The sequence below is a fragment of the Marasmius oreades genome, chromosome 7 (genome assembly GCF_018924745.1).
Source record: "Marasmius oreades isolate 03SP1 chromosome 7, whole genome shotgun sequence".
NCBI classification, from domain to species: Eukaryota; Fungi; Basidiomycota; class Agaricomycetes; order Agaricales; family Marasmiaceae; genus Marasmius; species Marasmius oreades.
In genome coordinates, this window is record NC_057329.1 from 1,165,543 (window position 1) to 1,188,558 (window position 23,016).

General features: G+C 47.5%; 11 protein-coding genes across 11 annotated transcripts; 6 read left to right on the forward strand and 5 right to left on the reverse strand.

Moving 5' to 3' along the window:
- Window positions 1-290: 290 nt before the first annotated feature.
- Window positions 291-1,693, forward strand: E1B28_011087 (uncharacterized protein; the record flags this gene model as incomplete). Its single annotated transcript, XM_043156085.1, has 6 exons — window positions 291-356; window positions 420-584; window positions 637-825; window positions 880-970; window positions 1,021-1,424; window positions 1,481-1,693. 6 exons carry the CDS (start codon window positions 291-293, stop codon window positions 1,691-1,693), a joined length of 1,128 nt encoding a protein of 375 aa, XP_043005869.1.
- A 407-nt stretch (window positions 1,694-2,100) lies between these two features.
- E1B28_011088 (uncharacterized protein) lies at window positions 2,101-5,069 on the forward strand (the record flags this gene model as incomplete). The annotated part of the gene is made up of 10 exons (XM_043156086.1): window positions 2,101-2,307; window positions 2,356-2,577; window positions 2,636-2,827; window positions 2,890-2,994; window positions 3,050-3,307; window positions 3,363-3,391; window positions 3,443-3,599; window positions 3,652-3,817; window positions 3,874-3,897; window positions 3,952-5,069. 10 exons carry the CDS (start codon window positions 2,101-2,103, stop codon window positions 5,067-5,069), a joined length of 2,478 nt encoding a protein of 825 aa, XP_043005870.1.
- A 722-nt stretch (window positions 5,070-5,791) lies between these two features.
- Window positions 5,792-7,951, reverse strand: E1B28_011089 (uncharacterized protein; the record flags this gene model as incomplete). The annotated part of the gene is made up of 4 exons (XM_043156087.1): window positions 5,792-5,839; window positions 5,899-6,586; window positions 6,653-7,815; window positions 7,877-7,951. The coding sequence occupies 4 exons, from the start codon at window positions 7,949-7,951 to the stop codon at window positions 5,792-5,794; spliced, it is 1,974 nt and encodes a 657-aa protein (XP_043005871.1).
- Window positions 7,952-8,168: 217 nt separating this feature from the next.
- On the reverse strand, window positions 8,169-9,498 carry E1B28_011090 (uncharacterized protein; the record flags this gene model as incomplete). Its single annotated transcript, XM_043156088.1, has 6 exons — window positions 8,169-8,303; window positions 8,370-8,561; window positions 8,621-9,093; window positions 9,149-9,288; window positions 9,340-9,360; window positions 9,416-9,498. The coding sequence occupies 6 exons, from the start codon at window positions 9,496-9,498 to the stop codon at window positions 8,169-8,171; spliced, it is 1,044 nt and encodes a 347-aa protein (XP_043005872.1).
- A 657-nt stretch (window positions 9,499-10,155) lies between these two features.
- Window positions 10,156-13,697, reverse strand: E1B28_011091 (uncharacterized protein). The gene is made up of 11 exons (XM_043156089.1): window positions 12,461-13,697; window positions 12,195-12,399; window positions 12,039-12,135; window positions 11,400-11,985; window positions 11,316-11,344; window positions 11,180-11,260; window positions 11,057-11,124; window positions 10,884-11,001; window positions 10,710-10,821; window positions 10,529-10,652; window positions 10,156-10,468 (listed from the first exon to the last, which is right to left on the reverse strand). The coding sequence occupies exons 2-11, from the start codon at window positions 12,314-12,316 to the stop codon at window positions 10,330-10,332; spliced, it is 1,476 nt and encodes a 491-aa protein (XP_043005873.1). The 5' UTR covers window positions 12,317-12,399; window positions 12,461-13,697; the 3' UTR covers window positions 10,156-10,329.
- E1B28_011092 (uncharacterized protein) lies at window positions 12,685-13,599 on the forward strand (the record flags this gene model as incomplete). The annotated part of the gene is made up of 1 exon (XM_043156090.1): window positions 12,685-13,599. The coding sequence occupies one exon, from the start codon at window positions 12,685-12,687 to the stop codon at window positions 13,597-13,599; it is 915 nt and encodes a 304-aa protein (XP_043005874.1).
- On the forward strand, window positions 13,695-14,300 carry E1B28_011093 (uncharacterized protein; the record flags this gene model as incomplete). The annotated part of the gene is made up of 1 exon (XM_043156091.1): window positions 13,695-14,300. The coding sequence occupies one exon, from the start codon at window positions 13,695-13,697 to the stop codon at window positions 14,298-14,300; it is 606 nt and encodes a 201-aa protein (XP_043005875.1).
- A 536-nt stretch (window positions 14,301-14,836) lies between these two features.
- On the forward strand, window positions 14,837-15,585 carry E1B28_011094 (uncharacterized protein; the record flags this gene model as incomplete). The annotated part of the gene is made up of 2 exons (XM_043156092.1): window positions 14,837-15,187; window positions 15,247-15,585. 2 exons carry the CDS (start codon window positions 14,837-14,839, stop codon window positions 15,583-15,585), a joined length of 690 nt encoding a protein of 229 aa, XP_043005876.1.
- A 187-nt stretch (window positions 15,586-15,772) lies between these two features.
- E1B28_011095 (uncharacterized protein) lies at window positions 15,773-17,896 on the forward strand. Its single transcript, XM_043156093.1, has 5 exons — window positions 15,773-15,980; window positions 16,040-16,235; window positions 16,287-16,433; window positions 16,488-16,919; window positions 16,984-17,896. Exons 1-5 carry the CDS (start codon window positions 15,820-15,822, stop codon window positions 16,993-16,995), a joined length of 948 nt encoding a protein of 315 aa, XP_043005877.1. The 5' UTR covers window positions 15,773-15,819; the 3' UTR covers window positions 16,996-17,896.
- Window positions 17,506-18,415, reverse strand: E1B28_011096 (uncharacterized protein; the record flags this gene model as incomplete). Its single annotated transcript, XM_043156094.1, has 4 exons — window positions 17,506-17,565; window positions 17,626-17,815; window positions 17,879-18,144; window positions 18,212-18,415. 4 exons carry the CDS (start codon window positions 18,413-18,415, stop codon window positions 17,506-17,508), a joined length of 720 nt encoding a protein of 239 aa, XP_043005878.1.
- A 456-nt stretch (window positions 18,416-18,871) lies between these two features.
- E1B28_011097 (uncharacterized protein) lies at window positions 18,872-20,842 on the reverse strand. The gene is made up of 6 exons (XM_043156095.1): window positions 20,370-20,842; window positions 19,999-20,312; window positions 19,744-19,933; window positions 19,675-19,692; window positions 19,314-19,625; window positions 18,872-19,257 (listed from the first exon to the last, which is right to left on the reverse strand). The coding sequence occupies exons 1-6, from the start codon at window positions 20,682-20,684 to the stop codon at window positions 19,102-19,104; spliced, it is 1,305 nt and encodes a 434-aa protein (XP_043005879.1). The 5' UTR covers window positions 20,685-20,842; the 3' UTR covers window positions 18,872-19,101.
- Window positions 20,843-23,016: the final 2,174 nt, after the last annotated feature.

Here is a 23,016-nt window from a genome sequence, read left to right on the forward strand (position 1 = left end):
GGTCCTGCTCATGCATGCGGTTGGGTTGGGAAGGGCTGGCGTTTGGGTCTGCATGACTATACTTCCTTTGTACATTGTTCTTTGTTGCGCTTGCTCTCTTTGCTGAAACCGAATCGAATTGACGCGCAGGCGCTTCTGAGTCTATTTGTCTTCATCTCAGACCAACTCAGTCAATCATGACATGGAGGCCGTGCATGTCTGATCCTTTCCGTTCAATCAACGTCATTTTTTTTGGGACTAGTAAACCGAAATCTCTTTCTCCCCAATCATCATAACAACCCCAGCAACTCATGCAAGCGCCGATGATGCAGGATGTCGTGTCGGGGGAGCAGTATCGCTATGCGTTGACCAACTTTGTGAGTGGTTGACCTCGGCCTTCGTGTCTAATATGCGTCGCTCACTGTACGTGGCCTTGACAGAGAATAGCTCACGAAAAGGTCGAAGAGCAAAGAGGACAGCTAGAAGAACAAGAGAGACAGGTCGCTCAATTAAGAGCACGAATTGCACAATTAGAGGGGACTTCTACACTTGCGCTTGAAAACAAGGGAAAGGGAGGTAATACTGTGGACGACTTCTCTATCAAGGCATGGAGGAATATTACACTGACAAGTATTTTGTATCTCTAATGGTTATCAGAATGCTGCATCTCAATTAGAGAAAATGATCAACCGATGGGCTTCAGATCTCGTGCGTAGCCCACCTGTTCCTCTCACTGCACTATGCAAGGCGATAGTGAGTGACTTGGGCAGCGGTCCTGATGTTCCTCGATATGAGGGAACATCCATGCAGGTGCAAGCTTTGTTGAGGCATGCTCTCGCGGAGACTGTACGTCCGAATGAACTTGTCTAGGAAAGAACGGTCCTCATTACAAGGTTATAGATTTCCGAGGGCATCATCAATAATCTCATCGTTACCAACTCGCCAGAAGCCAACGTTCAGCTCACACGCATTCACGAACATATTTTTTCACGTTAGTCTTCCACGCTCTTAGTGATCGTTTCACTCTCATTTTGTCCATAGGAGACCCGACTGTAGCATGCGTCTGGAGGAGACAAACTTTCTCTGCCGCCGTAGAAACGTTTTCAACTGAGATGACCTTGACAACGCTCCGCGAACAGCTTCCCGAGCTTATGAAACATCTCGACCGCACCATCCCCATTTCACAAAGAACGCCCATCCTGGAGTCTGCTTATCTTTTCTCTCGCATGCTTCATGGCCAGGACACGAGTATGGGGGACGCATTTTATCGTGCGTTTGTGCCCGAACTTGGGGGTGTACTTGACCCGAGGCAGATTGAACTCGTGAAGCGATGTATGAAGAACGAGAGAGGGGAATCGGATCGTGTCGGTGCAACAATATTTCCTGGGTTGGTAAAGTTAACCAAAGGGGAACCATTCCCTGGGTTACAATCGGAGGCAATACAGGTACGTGTACGAATGAGGTCTTTGGGACGATAAGGAAGTATCTAATGTCGCCTTAGAATATTGTACGAAGAGCTCAGGTGATCTGTGAATGTGCTCTTAACAGCGCTTCGAGTGGTCCTCCATCGATAGCTGGTACGCCAACACCTCCGCAAGTGCCAGGACACGTCTACAATCATCAAGTACCCGCCTCACCGCCTATGACTCTTGGTCACAACCAGCACGCATCTCTACCAAACCATCATGGACAGCTCAATGGATATCAGTATTAGCGAATCTAATCATACATACAGTATTTATTGATTCATCGGCAGGAATATTGTAGGAATTCATGTTCTTGTTGCTAGCTATCCGCTTTTACTTGGAACGCGTCGGTGTGCGATTGCCCAGCATGAGGATGACGCGCTGATTACGCGCTCACCGCCTTCGATCCCAACCACGACCATGCACAATGGCCCAACGTGTTCCTTCAATGCAAATGCACCGTCCGATTACAATTTCCGGCATGCAATTCACATTCATGTCGCGAGGAGTAGGCATGTATCAGCTCTATATGTACGATCATCCCCAAACCGTTCATACCCACCCTCTATTCATCTCGACAAAATAATCCCAATCTGTTTCTCGTCTTTACCAACGGCTGTTAACCGCAACTTATCTTGCAGGACTCGGTTTACACATGTCAGAGCTAGCCAGTGCCAGTACCAGCCGTCACAGACTGCGAAAAACTCCGCAACATCCATATACCAACCAACACCCTGCCATTGACTCGATGCACTGGTTGTTTCGAACCAATATCCCTCGTAGAAGGTCCTCTTATTACCAGCCTGATATTCGAAAGCGAAATTTCTTTGGAATGGGGGAGATTATTGGTGTTTTGACGAATGTGAGTCGTTATGCTATGTCATTCTATTCGCGACTAAATCATACTTAGCCGGCAGAAACAGTTCGTTCTCTTACCGAATCTAAACGACTTTTGGATGAAGCTCGAAGAGAGATAAACGAGAATCGTGAACGTGCTCAAATTCGACCTAAACATACGTTTTCTCGTCTTCCTGCATTCTATGCTCGGACTGCAGAGATGAAAGCGATTGCGAGAGCTTTGGAAGGAGACCCCGCGTTTACAGTCCTCTTTGGAGCCAGTTCTGTCGGGAAGGTATGTCAGGAGCTTTCTGTGTGTGATCTTTCTGTTCAGGTTTTACTCGTTTCAACAGACAGCTCTTCTTCGAGAGGTCCTTTGTCACGACAAATATCACGTCCTTCATTTTGATCTGCGGATCGCAGGGTTCGCTGACCTAGCAAGTCTCTACATAAGCTTGAGTGAGCAGATGGAACAGTACTTTGAGGAGATATCGAAGCAGATGGACGGATATAAGGAGTTCGAAAAGGAGGCATGGAGCTTCAAGGTAGATCAATCAATGATCTTTCCTTGTGGACTGGTTTCATATCTCTTGCAACGCCTTAACAGCATGACAGGCTGAACGTCGAACGCCGACTCCAGGATTCCCCGCCCGAATCTGGTATACATCGCGTGAAGACGAGCGATATCGCGAGGCTGATGGAACTCTTTCAGGTAAATAACGAGAATCCTTTTTTGTCTTCCTCACTGATTGACACGTTCCCTGAAGAGTTCACTTCTCAAATACTGGAAGTTTGAGCCTTTCGTTGATGGAGATAACAGGAAAAAAGTCGAGTCCGACACGGCTTCAACTTCTGATCAGACACATGTCAACCCTCACTCTCGAGGTCAACACAAACGGAAATGGAAACTGCGGAACTTGCTGAACGATCGGAGTAAGAAAGACCGCACGGGTGATCGTAGGCCTGCGGATCATGGACAGGAGAATAGTCGTGCTGAGAAAACCAAACCGGTCAAGAAAATGCCTGTATGTGCATCATTTTCTAAATTGTTCGAGTCGTCCTCCTTACACTCTTGGATAGGTCATTTTCTTCGATGAAGCACACAAGCTGTGAGTGCAAGCTGCCCTCCTGTCGGCTGCTATTGACTTGAGTATTGCTAGACCTGCTTTGATTCAATCAACCGAAGCAATGAACTGCCTTCTTTCCACATTTCTTGTCCTTACCAAACAAGATAGACTCTGCCATGTCATACACGCCACTAGTGACCCATTTTATCACACCTGGCTGAGGCGACTGAATGTCATGCAACACTGCAAGGTCGGTTTGTGTCCTTCTCCCCCGTGGTGGTAACACTCACATCAAGCTACAGATTATAACTATCGGAGATTGTTCGAGATCCGACACTCGAAAGTTCTTCCGAGAGAAGGTTTTGCCAGATGTACCACAGCATCTCCGACCTAGACTGGATTTCGAAAAGCTGTATGAAGCATTTGGAGGTAAGCTGGTGCATTGGCAGGACTACATATCGGATTATGGTTAGTTTCCGTCCTTACGTTCAGCTATGTTCTTATACTTATCCTCGACACGATAGTGAACTCGAACGGGAACCTCGAGGGTATGTAAGATTATCCTCCTTTTCACATCCTATGCTCATTGTCTATTCATTTAGTCAAACAAAGTTCACACTTCCTTCAGGCTCACGCGTTGCTGAATTTGCACATTATACACTCATCCCAATCCGCTAACACGAATCTGAATGGTCAACCGGACGCTTCGACGTCGCAGCCATCCGCGAATTCCGGGGAAGCACCTCCACAGGTCGCGTCGGCACCCTCGACTTCTGGATTCCGGATATATTCCGCCATCTCGCATCCTCATGGTCCCGATAGTGACGACACTGGGCCTCCTAGCGAGGGCCACGACTCGTTCACAGCAATGCAGTTGCTCAAAGTCATGGCCCGAATCACGCAGCCTGGAGTGGAATATCTGCCTTATTTCATGCTTTGTAGGGAGTTCGGTGTCCGAGCGGTGGACGGGATGGTTAAAGGCAAGGTATTAGATTTGAGGTGGACAGAGATCGTAAGCGGTGAGAATAGCGAGAACGATGAGGTGGATAACAGAGTCGTCGGGATTGATGCAGAGAATAGATCTCCTGTCAATGATGGAGGCAGAGTACCGGCATACGATGGCTTTGAATCGAGACCTGGTAGTATACCGGGATACATGGCTGAGCCAGGGAGTAGCTCAACAGCGGTGAATAACGAGGAGATGTTCACTCTGAGGCCACCTCAACCTCCCATCCCTCCACCACCACACAATGATTCGGATGAGGAAATGGTTCCGGTGTCGGAGAGAGAGGCAATGTTGGCCTCAGATCATGGTTATAGGCAACCACAACAGTATCAATTTCCGGTGCCACCACCGATGTCCCCGCCCCCGCCTACCTATCCTCAAGCTCAGCGACGTCCGTCATATCGTATCCGGCGATCGACGAGGTATCAGTCGTATCAAATTCAGTCGAGATACGATGATCCGTATGCGGCGGTCATGGAGGTTGTTGGACCGAAGCTTGTTCCAATTACCCCCATCATGAGATATGCGATGAAGGAGGTGATTGCAGAGTATCAAGAAGAAGATCCGGAGGAAGAGGATGAGATGGAGGGTGAAGGGATGGAGGCTATCAGCATCAGTCGGGGATCGAGGAGGGGTCGAAGGGGAACGGGGACTGGAACTGGAACTGACGGGGCATCGGAATATGCCAGTCTTTCGGATGTCGATGAGTATTGATGTTTGATTTATGGCGTTGCACGCCGGGACAACTCTTCGGATTCTTCTTTTCTTCGAGGTCTCCTGCCACTGGATTGTGTGGTTGCTACTGGAATTCCTTCACTCATAATCACAAAACACGCAGTTTATAATTTATCGTCTTCGGCCTGCAACCGTATACAACGACGTTCGCGTACTTATTGACCATCTCGATCGTATCTACTAGAGGTTCTTTCTAGTGGATCAATGGCTTTTCTACGTACTCCATTCTGCTCCTTACTTTTCTAGCTTAACCAAAGCTGGGGGTGGACGCCTTCTATGACGGTTTCGCCTTTTTTACCTCGAAAGCATTAAAAATTGCTGGTTGATAACGACGTCCTCCTCCGGTTCACATTCACTACAAAAGCCAACGACTGCCAAGGACCGCAGTATTCGTTTTCAGTGAGATCGCTAACGAGTGTGGCTGGAAACGCCGAAAGGTAGAGTTCAACACGTTCAGTCGGATTCTAGTACGAAGAGATACCGGTACATCACTGGCTGGGACCTCTGACGGCTGGTGACCATCGGGCTCACGCCTGTAAAATCCGGTATGGGCGAGGATAAGCCAAGGAAGTAGTGGCCAGAAGTGAAAGGATGATAGCGGAAAGAGAATGGAACATCATCATCGTGTAGTAATCATCGAGTCTAACTCTATTTTTGCGAGCACCTACTTCAAGCTTACTACAATGCGAGCGGGAAAGATGTTACTCTACTACTAAGAGTGATGCCAGCGTAGCTTGTGTTTGAATAACCTTTTTTGAAAGGAAAGAGATGAGTGTTTTGGAGTGAGAACTGAAGGACTAAAACTCACCTCGAGCGCCTGTTCAACTTCGAGGCGTCTACGTGCCGCTTCAAGCCAGTCATGCAGTAGCATTTTTGCACTGCCTTTCAACTGATTAAGTTCCCTCGCTGCACTGTCGAGATCTTTCTCATTGAGGTGGTGCTCAGCACGAGCCAACACACTCAAGACGTCCCTCCCCTCTACTAACCCTTGCCTTCTGAACCTTACCCCGCTGAATGCGTAGCTCGCCAAATGAGATAAAAGGCCTGCATCCTGATCCGGCACTAGTGCAACATGGCTCACTTTAGGAGCAACCGATGTGGTATACCATGTTGCGAGGTCAGCCAAAGGCTCGACGCCAATATCAGGCACATCGGACGCCTCCAATGTTTCCAAAGCAGCGGCAACAACAGGATCTTCACGTGCAGCAGCGATATGTCGAACAACTCGGAGCTCTTCCCGGAAAGGCTTGCGTACAGGGGAACCCAGGGAGGAGTTTGTGAGCGCGCGGACTGCCGAATATAGGGCGTGTACACGGATATTCTCATCGAGGTATGCAGAATTGTCGAGTGCAACGCGCTCGAGGCGTTTCAGGTGTCCGGAAAGCTCGTCGATTTTGGCTAGACGTCCACCACGTTCTTCCTCAACTCGCATTTTGATTTCGCGAATCCAGCGACGTTGCAGCTCGATGCCTTGAGCAATGACTTCGTTTTTTAAGCTGATATTTGAGTCGTCAACAAAAAAATCTGTAGTAAGATAATGTGATTTACTAGAAAGAACATACCGTTCATTGATCAGCTCAGACTGGGTTTGCAATTCGTTCTCCAACTTTTCGCGATACTTTTGCACCAATTGAGCCTGTTGGAGGTCGAACATTCTCCGGAACTCATCTTCCTGGCTGTCGAGTTTGTCCTGGGATGACATTTCAGCCTCCAAAAGCTTGATAGTATATTCCCGAGTTTGTTCATCCATCTTGCTTTCCAATGTCGTCCGCTCTTCCTCTCGCGCTTTCTCTATACGCTCTGCAAGAGATGTCAGATCGCTCTTGGCTGACTCGAGAACACCACTGATGCGCTCAGCAGCTGCTGGGTTGGACTTTAAGTACGAAGCAAGACTGTCAATTGTACCGGCTAAATGGGAAATGACTGGTTCTGATGATCCAAGTGAAGACACAGCAGGGGCAACAAGGGGAAGTTCAGGTGTTTTCGGTGCTTCCCTCTTTGGAGGTGGAGGACGGTTGAAACCTGGCGGAGGTTCAAAACCAACAGGAAGAGGTCGCGTATAGAGGTGGTCGGGAGATGATGTGGATTCGGAAGTTCCAGACGGGCTCGTAGGGATCTTTCCAGCAAGTGCGTCTTCTGCTTTCCGTGCGAGAGCGGCGACTTCTTCACTGAACTGTTCCGTCACTTGTCTGATCTTGCCATCTTCTTTGGTGACTTCGGACTTGACCTTCTCAGCAGCAGCCTTCACCGTTTCCTTAGCCTCAGTAGCCTTTTTCACCATCCCCGGAGCCTTCTTCTCAACCGTCTCCTTAGACTCTGCAAACCTCTTCCCCACTGTATCTTTGGCTTCAGCGGCTTTCTTCACCACCGTAGTCTTTGCCTCTTTAACTTTCTCTTCTACTCTGGCCTTGACATCCTTCAAATCCTGTGGTGCACCGTTTATCTTCTCCATGACGAACTTTTGCGCAGACGTCGCGGCTCCTACAGCCGAATCGGCCAAGGAATTCAAAGTCACCGTGTCCCAGCTGTGGAACTCTGCATACTCGAGCATCGCTTCACCAAGTGGAACATTTTCAGAGAAAAAGTCGTAATAAGCTTGGTTCTTGAGCGCAAGGAACGTGCTTCCGACATAGAATGTGCCCGTAAGGGCAGCTGTAGTCCAGAATATTCGCCGTATCACTCGAGGTTTCTTTTTTGGTGTGACTGGTGCTTCGGTAGCGATTCGCTGGTCGGAGAAAGGGTATTTAGAAAAAGCAGAACTAAGGTAGAAGGGGGGGAGAACTCACGCGTCTTATGACTCGAGTTGCCCCACGCCCAACGGTCGATTTGACCTGCCTCGACGCAGGGAGAGCACGGTACATGGCGTGCTGGGCTTCTTAGCACCCGCTGTGCTGATCCAAGGAGTATAACACGGAGGTGGGTCGCAACATACGTCAAACCCTTCAGGCCCGGAAGTATCCGCTACAACACGTGCCTGTGAAGGCGGCGGATGAGGATTTGTTGAGGCTCGGTCGATAATCGCATTTATTATTCGAAATATACTTGATATAGTACAGTCTAAATACTGCGGGGGAATATTCACTTTAATGAAGAGTGCGAGCGAAGGCGGGTTACTACGAGTAGAATTGTAATAGCCCATCGTTCAAATTGTTCCTTCGACATGAAAAGCAGTGCTTGTGATAGGACCGCTTTGATGATTTGTGCTTGCATCCCCTAGAAAGAGAAGAAGTATAACTTCAGTTCTTACATCGAGAAACGGTAACACCAAAAAGTAAATACCTGATACCAGCCAATCGGACCTTCACGTTTCCAAACATCCGTGAGTACACCAACAGCACTAGGATGTCTAGATTTGTCACGATGGTGTCGTGTGTGGGGAGTTGGCGGGGGTAAACCATTTTCCACGGCTTCATCTCTATCTGCGTTTCTAGATTGAATTCGTACTTTCGCCATAATATAAGGATACGTGACCTAAAAGGCATTGGTCGTGTGTGTATCGAATGGAATAAAAAAGAACCCTGGAAACATACCACTGTTGCCAGCGTTTTACTCAACGCTCCAATGGAAAATGACAGGCCAGGGGACATTGAAGCATCTGAACCAGCAGAGGTCTTCGCCACGAGAGCCAAATTCTTGACTCGCTCATAGAGTCCATATGTTATCGCAGGGTTGACAGTCAGAACCAAACTAGGCTTAAGACCCAACCATAGTCCTGTAATACCCTCCTCCTCGATGATTTCTTTAGCGACACCCGTAAAAGAGTCGTCATAAGATTCTTCGCCCTTTTCGGCTTTCTTACTTTCCGGCCGCCCGACTTGTTGCCTGGTTGCAATGACCGAGACAGGTATAGTGAATATTTGGGCAAGTGCTCCTGCGACAGCACCTAACAGCAGTTCGGTAGCAGTTGAGAGAGGTCCGAGCATCGTGCCAGCGGGTAACTTGCGTGTAAGTCTCGCAATGTACGAGTTGCGAACAAAAGAGTAGAAGAAGAAATACGCATACTCTGAAAAAGTGACGGTCAGCCAGTACGACCTAGAATATGAGAAATAACGACGCACGCGTGGAGAAAGTGTTCAGCATTGTTGCTCCAAACCCACGATACCAGCCAGCAAGCCCGTCTCTTTTCAATATTCGATATAGGAGGGTGAACATGGATATATCTTTAGTACCAGGTAACGCCTGGATCTGGGTCTTGGCCCTGAGAATTCATCAGATTGTATGGTCTTTGCTGCAATTGTATCGCACGTACACATCTAGAGGATATACAACACTGTAGAAAATTTGGATTAGTTTTGGCGAGCGCTATCGAACGGATTCAACCTTACGCTGAACTGAAACAACCACCAAGAGCACCGGCGAGAGCTGCAGCGAAGGGGGTGAGCTGGACTGGCTTAGACTGTACAGACATGGTGGGAGAAAGAAACAAACGGGAAGTCCTCCGCTTGCCAGCGAGCCAGTAGCCAGCGGCAAGTGGAGGTCGAAGGGTAAATTTCACATGCCTGGTGTACCGTGTTACTCAAGTACTCATCGACATCCGTCATGATCAACATGTATTGAATCTATGCCACCACCAGTACTACTACATTAGTTAGCTGTCGCCTCTAGAAACAGTCTTGAACGGAGATTTTGTCATCATCTTCAGTGTTGGCGATGGGTGGGTATCTCGGGCCACTGTTTCAAGATTCAATGATGCATTAATTATGCATAGCAAAATAGGCACTGACTGCTCCGGGCTGAATAACAGGCAGTAAAAGTCTTGCATAAATGAGAACCTGGGGTCCGAGTTTGTGAGAAACACTTGAGAATTGCTCATGAAGAGTCTCCCCGTTGCCAGCAGGTCTGTACCGCCTGATGGTGTTCCGAGTCAGCATCGGATCTACCCACAACATCAATTTCGCTATGCATAGTTAAGATGAAACCCATACAAAAGTCAAACTTTCCGATCTCTGATACGTCTTAAGCCCGAGACTACCAACGCCGACGATGGATCTATCAAACTAAGCCATCACTGAATGAGTGAAGTGCTTTGGACTTTGCAAGGTGAACTTTCGTCTTCAGGCTTTGAGAACGGGGTCTGGGTACGTGAATTCAAACTGGATGTAGTACGAGGGCTCTGGTATGTGTACAAAAAATCTTATCTTCCCTGCAAATAAATCAAATGTCGCAGGATGCTGGCCGCAAGAGGTGACTGAGAATGGCAGGAGGTGGGTTCCCGTAGTAAGCGGCCGATCGATGCATCTCAGTCGACGACCTCCGACTTTATGGGATCGCTTCTACTTTCTCGCTCGCCTGTTTTACACGATTGAACATCCATAGCGTTAGCCTCATCGTCTTCTTCATACGCGACTTTGTGATTTTCAAAGTGCGAACCGTGGTTCCTGCATTCAAATATTTTCAGCCAAAAGCGTAGCGGATTTCTGAAGTTAGGAGAAACTGACTCCGGGCTAAAAAGAACGAACAAAAGAGAGCACGCAGCAGAAATGCCGATAAAAAGTCCCTGAACGGTTGTATAATTGGGTAGGACCTTTGCTTCGTTTCCTTTAATCTTGAATTTGCCGGCCGCTTTAAGAGTTTGTGAGTGCGATAGAACGATGAATATCGTAAGCGTAAGTTACTGACCGGTTTCTATAGGCGCACTTGTGCCCGCAATCGCATTAGCTACGTTATACACTAATCCACCGAAGGTAGCGCGGAACGCTGGAGGGGAGATTTCTGAAAGGAATACCGGAACCTAATAAGGACGACCGTCCAGAAATTGAGGTGCTGAATGAGGATGCCATCGTGCGGACATACCACGCCCAATGCCCCTAGTGCGCCTGCTTGAACGAAAAAGGCGCCGGCTGCCAATGCAGCAAACGAGGAAGGTAAGACGCATAAGGGAATGAAGGCTGCAGCAAGGATGATACACATTCTGGATAGTTATAGTTCAGTGTAGCGGTTCGGAAGATTACAACAGGCTGACTCACATCATCGTCAAGCGTCTTCCAACAAACTGTGATATCAATCCAGAGAGACTTCCCCCAGATATTGCTCCCTAAGAAGGGTATCAAAGGTGGGGGCAAAAAACACAGATTAAGGAGAAAACAAACACAATTAGCAATGATAGTCGCAATGTCAGCATCTCTTGGTGTGAACTTCTTGGTTTCTTGAAGAAAAGTGGGGTATAGATCCTGCCAAGCAGATTGTCATAAAGATACTATTTTATGAATCAGATTGTACACGAACCTGAGACCCGTGATATAAAAACTTTAGAGCTGAATCGAGGCCCGCAATTAGATCAACTTTGCAGAGTTGTCAGCAGGCTCTTACCCATTACAAGAAGAGATGAATATATCAACGAAACCCAGTGTACCTCGAGCATCCTCCGCATTTGCTTCAGAAATATGCCCGTCTTAGTCCATTGGGACGTCGCCTTACCATCTCCTCGGATGACCTTTCTCTCTCTGTCTTGAGCGGCCAGAAACACGTCACTCTCCGGTACTAGCAGCCTGGTCCCCGCTGCAAGGAGTGTTGAACCTCCTGAAATCCAAAACAGTACTCTCCACCCGACTGCGACCCGCTGGACCATAGTCATACTGATCACAGCTCCGACGATAAACGAAACCCCATTCGCCTGCGTGATGATAGCCCCAGCTACACCTCGCAATTCGACTGGAAGATTCTCAAGGGCTGTGGAGTGAGCTATGGACCATACGCCGCCTAGGCCTATACCATAAACGGCACGGAGAACAAGGAAGTGATTGAAATTGTCGATGAATCCGGCGGCAATTTGAACAATTCCGACAAAAATGAGGACAAAGAACATCGGCCACTTTCGTCCAAACCGGTCTGATAATATTCCAGCGACTAGAGCACCGACCGGACGTAGGATCTGAGAGAGTGTGATTGCTAAAGTCTAGCATCACCTAAGGATGACATCGAAAGAAGAATTACGGAGGGGCAACGTACTATCTCTTGGGTTGACTTTCCGAATGTCTGAGTAAGACCAATGACACTCAGTGGAAGAACGACGGTGTCAAAACAATCACAGAACCACGAAAACCAGCTAAGCATGAGTCCATAAAATCATGGTAGCTTTTGAAGACTCGAGGACAACCAACGTACCCGACGAGGAACTGTGCCCATTGAGCCCACGTTAGAGTGAGAAGTACTTGGAAAATTGGTCGAGGTGGCGGGATTTGTCTTTTCAAACAGTTTCTGTCCAGGCGTAGTCGTTGTGAACCCATTTTTAGGGAGAGCCGAGCGAGAACGAAGGGTCTTCTCCATGCCAAGTTTATACCGCCTCATCAAGGACAGGGGAATGTCGGATCTATCGTTCAGTATCAGTTCATTTGCATACTTTAGACTAAAAGAAGATGATATCCACGCACTCTCCAGTCCCCGATGCGCCTTAAGCCCGAAAAACGTACCGACGATGGAAACAGTGCTGCTGGACGTAGCCAGCATGGGAATACACCGAAGAGGGTTGAGTGGTCCGTCCCTGAGCATGTGAAGCTTTGAAGTGTAAGTTGCTTGCGATCCGAGTAAGTATGCACATTGAACTTTGAAGAAGTGCTAGCTCTGGTTGAGTTGGTACCGGATGACCGGACCGCCCATGGACGCACTTTTCAACCGACGACCTCCTTCTGTATGGGAAAGATTCCAGTCCTCTCCTCTCCTCTTCCTCAATCGACTATTTTATAGTCCCTCCAATTCATCCGAGTCTCAACGCCTTGAAAAAGTCCACATCGTTTGCATATCAGATACCCACAACTCTCATCATGACCAACCCACTCTCCCAGACGGCGATATCCTAATTCATGCTGGGGATCTTACTGTATCCGGCACCCAACACGAACTCGACAGCGTTTTATCCTGGCTCAACTCTCAACCACATCCTCACAAATTCTTCATAGCCGGGAACCACGACTCCTGTCTTGCTGATCCCGAAACACACCAGCGTATCTCCTCGGCATACCCGGCCCTCACATATCTCCAGGAGAGTTCAGCACAAGTTAGCATACGCGGGCGAACCCTGCGTATCTATGGCAGTCCTTACACCCCCAAACACGGCTCTTGGGTATTCCAATACCCTCGTGTCCATAATGCATGGTCTTCTGCCTCTGAACCCCCCACGTCCGAATCAAACCGAATCTGGTCTCGTATTCCTTCTCTCACTGACATCTTAGTCACCCATGGTCCACCATTAGCTCATCTTGACCTCGACAGAGCCGGGTGCTACGCGCTCTTGACTGCATTGTGGCGCGTTCGACCACGGTTACATGTGTTTGGTCATATTCATGCTGGGAGAGGTGTGGAGTTTGTGAAATGGGATAATGCGCAGAAGGCTTATGAAGATGTGTGTGCTGGGCGAGCTGGATGGAGTGGTTTGATTAGGTTAGTCTGGTGGAGGATGGTAGGATGGCTTTGGAAAGGAAATGGAGAAGACGGTATAATTATGGTGAATGCTGCGTCGGTGGGGGGTTTCAAGGATGACCAGAGGAAAGGCGCTATTGTGGTTCGATTGTAAACGTTTGGACATGTCAAGTGGTTGTTGGTGGCACTAGTGTTATTGGGAGTATATATATCCAATTGTTAGAATTCTCATCCTTGAATCTTACTCTCATGACCTCCATAGAACCACTTCCACCTTCCGTCTCTGAACTGTTAGCAAATTCCTCTAAGCTCCGCGCTCGATATCCAAGTAACACAGCGCGTCAATGGCGGCGTTCTCGCATCCGACCTCCCCTAGCATTCCGTCTTCTGGGTACAGCATCCTACGCAGACACCCCAACAGCAGCGTTTTACCGCATATACGAATTCTTGGTCACCAACCACAACATCCACTTCCGAAATGAACTCGAGTACTTTTGCTGTTCGCACCCAAACTGGTCAATCTCTTCTCTTCCGGACCCTAAAGATCCCGATCCATTGCGCTATGCGATACTAGCAGTACTCACAAAACTGATGTGCGATTCTTTCAATCGTCGTATTGGGTTAGGATTACCAAGAGATGCACCTGCTATCATCGAGGACTTTGCGGAACTTGAGGCGCGTCCAAAAGTTTACGAAGAGCCTCCGGAATGGGCGAAACGAGTGCAGGCTCTTCCAGAGAAAGTTTTTATCCCAAATGTTGAAGGGAAGAAGTTGGACGAAGATCATGAAGATGTTAGTGAAGAATTTAAGGCGATGAATATCATCGTTCAGATGCCTCACATCCATTTTGTGTAGTTGCAAGGTGAGTAAACGCATTCTCTGTTGCTCGTCCTCTACTTACCTTCGGCTTGTGTTTCTATCTGATGCATCATACATAATTAATATGAAATCTCCCTTTACCACGAAGCTTTTACGACCTGTACTTATCTCGTGTTCAAGCCTAAAGTGCTGTGGCTCAAAGCTCGCTATGCTTAGACTGAACGAGGCAATGCCCTACAGCTCCCTCGTATACAGTTCAGAATCACAAAAGACGACGTTGGAGCTCGAGGAAGTTCCTTCAACTTTGGACACTTGTATACCAAACGCTGCAAGCCTTCTATATTCACTGTGTCACAAATTATTCACTAATGTCAACATGCCGCTCCAACGAGTCTTCTCCCTTCTCAGCACGAGGTTAGGATCCAGTCGTGTTGCCGTTAAACTTGGAAGCTAATTTTTTCCAAGAAGATTTCAGTTCCGCCGATGGTTGGTAAAGGCTTTTGCCATAATTTCGCCATATAAGGTTGCAGGATCTTTCCTGTTTTCATCACAACCTTGCTTTCTATCTTACCATGGGCAACTGTTTCTCTTCCAACGACCCCATCTCTCTTGCCGATCTCGCCGCTCGACCTGATGGCCCTCCCGAGGTGCAAATGACAGCGGATATGATTCGCCAGGGTCTCACCAATGTCGCAAATACTCTCAATTCCAAAAAACGAAACATATCGATCATCGCGGTCGGTGGTGCAGTTAATACTCTTCTACTCCACACGCGAGAGACGACTGGAGACGTCGATTTCTTCTATCGGACAAAAGAAAAGCATGAAGATGTCTCGAAAATCATTGTCGCTGCAGATGCTGCAGCTTCCAAACTGGGGCTCGGAGATCAATGGTTGAATAATCATACTGCAGTTTTCATTGAGGTCAGTGGCCTAAGTCCGTTACGGGAATGCGCAATATTCATCCCCGTTGACATGTTTAGGTTGGCGTTATTCAACGCCTCTATGATGAAGCAGTCGAACAGAACGAGGTCGTTTTCAAAGCGCCAGGTTTGGTGGTTTATGCAGCACCATGGCGGTATGCTTTGGGTACAAAACTAGACCGTCTCTCAAAGAAAGGTTTCAAACCTTATGATATGAGCGACGCGGTTGGGTACTTGGTGCGACTCATTCAGAAGCATGGAGGAAAAGCCGTGAAAAAGTCGGAACTCAAAGCGTGGGCTCAAGAGTTCAAGTTTACGGTGCCGTCCGACCAACTAATGGCTTCCTTGGGGGCAGAATATAAGAAGAAAGCGGGCAAGGATGGTGTTATTGATGGATAAACATATATATGTCCATAGCACTTTCTCCACAATTCGCGACTTCATATCATTTACATAAATGTACACAGTTCATGCCCCTTGTAAATATTTTCTTGCCAGTCAAGACTCAACATGTTGATGTGTGGCTAATTTGGCTGATTTCCAAAAAAAAGTGGTGACTGGAGTGGGAATTTTATCGGTCCGACATTTTTAATTTGCACTTGAACTTAGCGGCGAGGATCTCTCTTCAATGCCATGTCAAACTCACGTAGTCCAAATTTTCCAGTCGGATTGAACATTCATCCTTCTTGTTCTGATTTCCAATCGATTCAGGAAGTTGGATCTTCCTTTGACCTGTACGGGTATGCTGCTCAGGAGAAAGCCATACAACAATATGGTATAGCAGGTCGAGTCTGGTTTGTTCGCAGCTTCTTCCTTTGTGTTCTTTTAAGTTAATTTCGCTCTATAAGAATAGGGAAGCTGCATATGCGATCAATCTATACTTGAATCCACCCCCAAGCTATCTATTCGATCCACCCTTCCTTAATGCTCCCGATAAAAGGCCGGAATTCACGATAATTGAGCTTGGTTCGGGGTCAGGGCTAGTGGGATCTATTATTTCACGTTCAATGACAGAGAAGGATATCTTGGTATTGACCGATTTACCAGAGGTATGATTAACATCCAATTCAATTGGATTTACGCATGAACCAGCGCCCAAGGTATGCTCATTACTGGAATCCAACGTCAAAAACTCCAGGCGGGTCGATGTCAGGCCGCTTGCATGGGGGAATGCGGAAGATGCCATCAAGATCGCACGAGAGCTTCTACAAGGTCGAAGTCTGACGCACGTTCTTTGCAGTGATCTGGCAGGTCTTTCGCAACTCGGCGCAGACTTTCAATACTGATGAATGTTCATGTAGGTCTATTTTCCCGAACTTCTCGCTCCGCTACTCCGAACTATTATCCAGCTATCTTCCCCGCCCTTTTCCTGTGCTACGGACTCTGTCGAAGTGATCGTGTCCTACAAAGTGCGGAGTCTCTTAAAGGAAACGCCATTCTGGTCTGCCTTTGGCCTGTGGTTTACTTTTGAGCCGGTACTGGAACAACGAGTCTCACTTGAAGGCATCAAAAGTCATTGGCGACGTTTCGGGGCTGATATGGAAGGACCGATCTTCCTTTTCGTTGCCCAACGTCGACCGGATTCCTTCGGATGGACTGTGCCTCAGAATGACCACGAGTTACTCGCGGGCGTTGGTGCTCTTGGCACACCCCATCCCAAAGAAAGCGATACTTTTGAAAGTTTGCTCTTCATGACATTCCATGGTGAAGAGAGCGAGGAGCGCGTCGAGTCGGTGAGGAATCAAATAGATCTCTGTTCCGATGTGAATAAAAAAATAATCAAGCCAATGTTTTAAGGACTCAACCTGACATTAATGGGATCTCGGGGCGTATGAGTGCGGTACCAAACCAGGTATTTGCATCGTCGTGAGGGTGATGGGTTCAGATACAACTCGGCCTGTATTACTGCCACTTGCCACGAAACCTGTCACTTCGAATGGAAGCCATTCCAGAGTGTACTGGGTAAAGAATTACAAGACTGGGGAAAGGGCCTTCGAAAAGAAGAATCGCTTTCACCTGTATCGCCAATCGAGGAAAATTAAAACTCGGCTTTAGCCCCGCTGGTATCTGCAGTTCTCCCTCCAGATATCGGACACCGCTATTTCGATTGCTTCTTGACGACCAGAAAGTCGCTTGCCCCACAGCCGTTTTCAGCACATTGTTCCTCTTTCCCCCTGAGTCGGTGATCGTGTGCTTGAAAAGAACGATCCTGATTGCTGCCGGGTTCGAGAGGAGCCTCAGCAAGTCTCCGTCCCCACTCGTCAACACCATGGCTAAAGGAATTGTTGACTTCACCGCGTAACAAAGCTGCCAGGTTGTTCAGAATATCATCACGAGTCCCCAGCGTTTTTGGAGACCTACTGGGACAGCAATGGCTAGCTGATGTACAAAGTCCATTGATCAGTGTCGGAGTATCGCTCGGTTACTGGCTTTACGCACTGTACACGTCGCTTCCACCAGGTTTCCACCGTAAATTCTACCCTTCGTGCTTTGTGGCTGAAGTACATTCCATCCTTCAGGGTCCTCGGAAGGTAGGGAAAGGGCACTTGCATTCCTATATGCCAATTGCCGTCGCGTAGAAGGTGGCGGAGGCACTGAGACGGGCTTGTAAACGAACCCTTGCGATATCCTGCCGTCAAAGTTGAAACGGTCGATTAAGAAAGTCTATAAACCAGCCATCCCCCCGACTCACGTTCGATTTGGCTTGAACGCTCCTCTTTTCACATTAGCAACAAGCCTGTAATCAATGAACGTCGAGGTCGGTTTCTCGGAGAAATTGGGTGGAAGTTTGTACATTGTACTGTCCACACTGACTTGGGAGGGAAGTGTGAACGTAAAGCCCCAGTTGTATTTTCCAAAGAACTTGTTGGTAGGCCTTCCGTCCGAGTTCCAAAGGATGTGTTTCATGGACAAGAAAACCATTTCTTGTTGTTGAACGGATGTGAGAGCCCCCTCGACCTATTCCATGGGTCAGTGACCCCAACATCGGGTGATCGGTGGCTACAGTCATGAAAAAACCGCGAACCGCTATGTCTACTTCTTTGATAGTTTCTGGTCGGTCGATGTCTAGCTCAAGGCGTCCCGTTATGGTGTCACCTTCGATGTATGCCGGAGCTGAAGCAGTACTTCGTGAACGACTCCGAACAGTGACAACGAGCCATTTATGCCCCCCTCGGTCTATAGAGAACGAATGCTCGTGGCGTTCTGCAGTTGTGGAAGCAGTGGACATTATAGTCGGGGTTCGTGGCGGCATGTTTCCTTGGGGTTGAGAATGGGTGGTCTGCCACAAAACAGCTACTTTCGGTACTTTTGGATATTTCCCTATTTATGTCATGTCTCGAGACGCCCTTTTGAGCGAACGTATGGAACAGTCGGGCTGTGCGGCGATTTTCGCCAGCCCTCCCAGGGTACATGCGTTCATCAGCCAGGAAGGCAAGGATACCATATGATTACTGTTGTACACCCATCCCGTCCGCAGGCAAGTACACCAATCACGTATGCTTCATTCTTTAAGGAAGTCGAGGTTGGAAAAGCGGGAAAGAGGGCGGTGAGTCATAGGAGAAGCTAAAGCATGCATAAATTTCCTGCGCTTCCTTACTTGAGTCGTGTCCCCATCCTTCACGAATGTCCCATAACCATGCGCTTCGGTCACGAATGAGGTACGCATAGATTGTACATCCTGAAGTTAGCACGGGAAATGGATATCTTGCATGTGGCATATCGTATTCGAGTATAGAGCTACACAACGTTATCCCGAAGGTATATAATAGACGAGAAATCATAAATGATGCTACACTGAAGACCATGAGAGTGACACGCCCGGCGTGACTCGATAGCGAATGAGAGTATGTAAGGACGTGGAGACATGACATGTCGTTCTGAGGGTATGGGTTCACTTCCATGTTGCATGAAAGATCATGAGTAGTCGTACGCAGGTGGAGGCGAATATGAAACATGTCGAGAAGCTTTTGGGTGCATGGTCACGATTTCGACAGGCTGCGAAAGGAGGAATTCTACATCTTCAGAACTCTGGAAACCTGTCAGGTCGAAGGGGCACAGGTCGACAGAATACTAGAAAGAACCCGAATAAGCGATTTTACGATGGTTCACATAACGAGGGGCCTTACCGAGATATCAAAATAACCGATTTTGGAGGAAGGTTTCAAGTCCTTTGGAAGCTTGATCTCGCCCTCCAGGTACCAGTTGTGCGTATCGCTTGGAATAGTGCGGGAAGGTCGCCAAGAAGCAGTACAGATGTCCTTGTAGTACTTTTTCCATGCTATATCTGTCCTTCCAAAGGTAGCTGCAACGCAATATTTCACACTTCTTCTCAGGTTAAGCTGAATAGAGTTGGGATTTGAAATCCAGTCGAGGGCCTGAGAATCTCTACTGGAAAGCTTCAGAAAGCAAGGTATTGTTGACCCACGGGTGTAACAAAGCTGAAGTATGGTGATGAGTTTCGTGAATAAACGTAGCGGAGTTACTCACAGGGTTCGCCAGCGAAAGCTGCATCGCGTTGTTAGCATGACGAGGCAATCAACAAAGGGTTGTACGTACGGAGCAGTGTACTTCTGCCTCTCGACTTCGGAATACAAGCCCACGTGTAACAGCACCCTGCGAGAGCGACCACCCAAGTGGATCGACGTCGGGGCCCGGTACAGGTGCATTGTGTTCACATGCAAGTCGTCTGAGTTCTGATGGTAGACCTGGGCGGCTGCTTGGAACATATGCGAATGGCGCTCTAATCCTAACGAACGTCAACAATGTTATGAGACTTTCGACAGCCATGAATTGGGCAATCCTTTCCCTCACCAGTTATCCGTTCGAAGCTTACCACGGGCAACATGAACCGTGACTTCATATTGCACGCTCGCGTGCACGTCCGATTCTCGGAAGGTTTCTGGTAACGGATGGGATTCAACATCTCCTCCAATTTCCTTGGCTTTCCGTGGGAGAGGAATGGAAAAGGGCCATGCGCACCGACCGACGAGCTTCGAGCCAGTGGCGCTTTCCGAAGCCGAGGGCACTCGTACAACGTCTGAAGACTTGGACCAGATAGTATGGGTGACAGTAAGGAACGTGTGATTATCTTCAATTTTTGGACTGGTGGTGATGCGTCCGGTGATCTGAGGGGAAAAGGTAGGGAAAAGGTTTTTGGCTGCAATTCTTGAACAGAAACTAACCTCGATGGTAATTATCCGAATCGACGAATCTCCCTTTACAGCATCAATCTCTAATGTTCCAGTTATCTTCTCCTTTTCGTAGAAAGTAGGTATACTTTTTGCAGACTTAGCGCTGCTGTAAAGCTTCAAGATAGCCCAAGCTCGTCGGCCGTCTACTAGTTGAAAAACATGCTCAATAGGTTCCCTGCGAATGAGGGGTTGAGCGATGGTATTCCGTCGGGTATAACGAGGGAGTGTTTCTGTGCCAGAGCTAGGTACCTGTCCTGTTCTGGGCTCGATGTAGGGAGGAGGGAGAAAGTGAGCGTACGCGTTCATGAAATGAAGAGAGATATTATCTCGGAAGAATCTCTCGATCTTATAGCATACAGGCCTAGCTAAGAAAACAAAAACAGGAAGTCCGCATTACCCGCATGACACCGAAGTTATTTGTCCAACAAGCTAACCGCCAAAATGGGCCTCCCAGCTGTCAGAGAAAAGACAATAAGGTCAGGGTGCGTCATTTTGAAGGAAGTCACAAGAAAAACACAATAATTGAATGCGCTTATGGTAAGGGGAAAAGACAATAAGACAGAAGGGGAGAACTTCCACCTCCAGACGCAGGGTTCTCCGTTGAATTAGTTGTGATATTCACTGTCCACAGGCTCAGACAATAAGGCACTCGAGCCTCCCATTTAATATGGTTGAAAACCAGACCACGAAAAGCGTACATTGTCACCATATAGTGCGGGTACAGGGTCGTCGGCGAACGTCATCGTCAGGGAGCAATTTACCCCGCATAAAGCGCAGAGGATTGTTCTCTAGCTGCTCTGTAGTGGCGAGCGATCGGTCAACCATTACATAGAATTCGCCTGCATGTATCTGCATATCCCTGTATCGCACACGGCATTCGAGGCGTACGATGGTAGCATCACAAAAATCCGGGGATTGGGATAATGGATTATCATGACGTGCCTGTGATATCTTATCCCAGAATCAGTATCATTTCCCTGCCAGATGATGGGATACCTTATTTTGGATTATACCGGATTAAAACCACGGGGGTAAACGCTAATTACGATGGCTCCTCATCTGCTGTTATCACTTATCTGACGACCTACCATCAAATATAATGTAGATATGACATGATATGACATTATCATGTTTGCCCTACTATCATTGTGCCTGAGTTTAAAAATTTTTAAAGATGAGCATCGGACTCATACTTCCTATAATTATTCCCCTCTCGGCTCTGGTACAGCAGTTGAGTACTATCTGTAATAGCTAAATCCCGAATTTATAGTGATTTTATTGAGTGGACAGGGAGGGAGAGAGGTGCCGGAGAGAGGGCTCTGAAAAGGTAGGTGTTTGAAAATATCAGTCACGCAATGTCACATTGGCGAAGAGCAGCCGAATACCCAACTCCACGGCCAGGTACGATAGGACACGCGACGGGACGTCGTTTGGCAGCGGTCGGCACTGAATTGTAACTCCGACTGATTGCGGTTTTGTCACGCCTCAGTCGATCTCGTTTTGAATGCTTTCCTCCACATCTATACATGGGCAGTATCGCTCCAAAATAGTGCATTCAGCTTGTATTATCATAGGGAAAAGATATACTTAGTACCGGGAAGAAATCTGTGTCCTGCGCCCAGGAAATGACCTTGTTGGCCATGATTTTATGTAGTTCACCCGAAATATCATCATTTTCCAAGATGAAAACATTAAAGTAGAAAGCTAGCAACTACATAGATCTTTTGTAAAATAGCCTAGGAATGTATTCCGCTTAAGTCCGAGACCACAAGAACTGCGAGGAAAGCGAGAGGAAAGGGGGAAAGTGGATTTTTAAACACCTACCCACTTTTAAACTCAGGCACAATGATAGTACACCGGGGCAAAAAAAAATCTGTAATGCTCATTTCGGCGTAATTATTTCATATATGGTGCACTTGATGTTGCTATATCAAGGATTTCTTAATTTCTGTTTCTGATACCAATTGACGTGACTGCAAGCTATATATAGAGTAACATATTATAACTATTATATTTTGGTTTAGTATATTTTACGGTTTTTAGAAGTTAACAGTCACATGCATGCAGTACCGAGTAACCGAAACCGAGTAAGTTAGTTCGTACTTACAAGTACTATTTTGTTGAAGGTCAAATTTAGGCCTGGTGCTAGCGATTTTGATTGCGTTACGCGTGCGCGCCGGCCATACCTACAGCGTACAGGTTCATCCCCACATTCAAAATCTGAGTTTAGGACATGTAATATGCACTCATCTACTACTCTACCTGCTCTACAGGTGATGATCCTGAATATTATACAGTTCTAAGATGGTCACTGCTGATACATCTAACAAGGCCAACAAAGGCACCCCCTTGTCCTAATGTAGAAGCCCTACATTGAATGATACCCCATTAAATTTTGTGGCATGAAGGACTCCCTGTCACAACCAGCTTATTTTATTTATTACATCAGGCAAGCTATAGTCATTATGAGATAAGCAAACAAAAAAATTATTGGGGAGTTGTACGCTATGATGACGAAGTCAGAAATTCGGGAGTGAATGAACTCCACATTATTTCCTTTTGGAGATCATTCAGGGTTTGACAACTTAAAATATTCATACCGGATAGATGATGGAAAAATATATTGACTGGGTAATCT

Bases quoted from the DNA above. Each gene is read 5' to 3' on its own strand.
- E1B28_011091 (XM_043156089.1), bottom strand. From the start codon at position 12,316: ATGGGTTCACAACGACTACGCCTGGACAGAAACTGTTTGAAAAGACAA. The intron at 11,345-11,399 runs GTAAGAGCCTGC...GCCTCGATTCAG, and splicing joins TTCATCTCTTCTTGTAATGG to CTCTAAAGTTTTTATATCAC. The intron at 11,002-11,056 runs GTGAGTCAGCCT...ATAACTATCCAG, and splicing joins GGAAGACGCTTGACGATGAT to AATGTGTATCATCCTTGCTG.
- E1B28_011095 (XM_043156093.1), top strand. From the start codon at position 15,820: ATGTCAAACTCACGTAGTCCAAATTTTCCAGTCGGATTGAACATTCAT. The intron at 16,236-16,286 runs GTATGATTAACA...CCAGCGCCCAAG, and splicing joins TATTGACCGATTTACCAGAG to GTATGCTCATTACTGGAATC. The intron at 16,434-16,487 runs GCAGGTCTTTCG...ATGTTCATGTAG, and splicing joins ACGTTCTTTGCAGTGATCTG to GTCTATTTTCCCGAACTTCT.
- E1B28_011097 (XM_043156095.1), bottom strand. From the start codon at position 20,684: ATGAACGCGTACGCTCACTTTCTCCCTCCTCCCTACATCGAGCCCAGA. The intron at 20,313-20,369 runs GTTAGTTTCTGT...TTTTCCCCTCAG, and splicing joins TTCGGATAATTACCATCGAG to ATCACCGGACGCATCACCAC. The intron at 19,258-19,313 runs GTAAGGCCCCTC...GGTTCTTTCTAG, and splicing joins TCGGTTATTTTGATATCTCG to TATTCTGTCGACCTGTGCCC.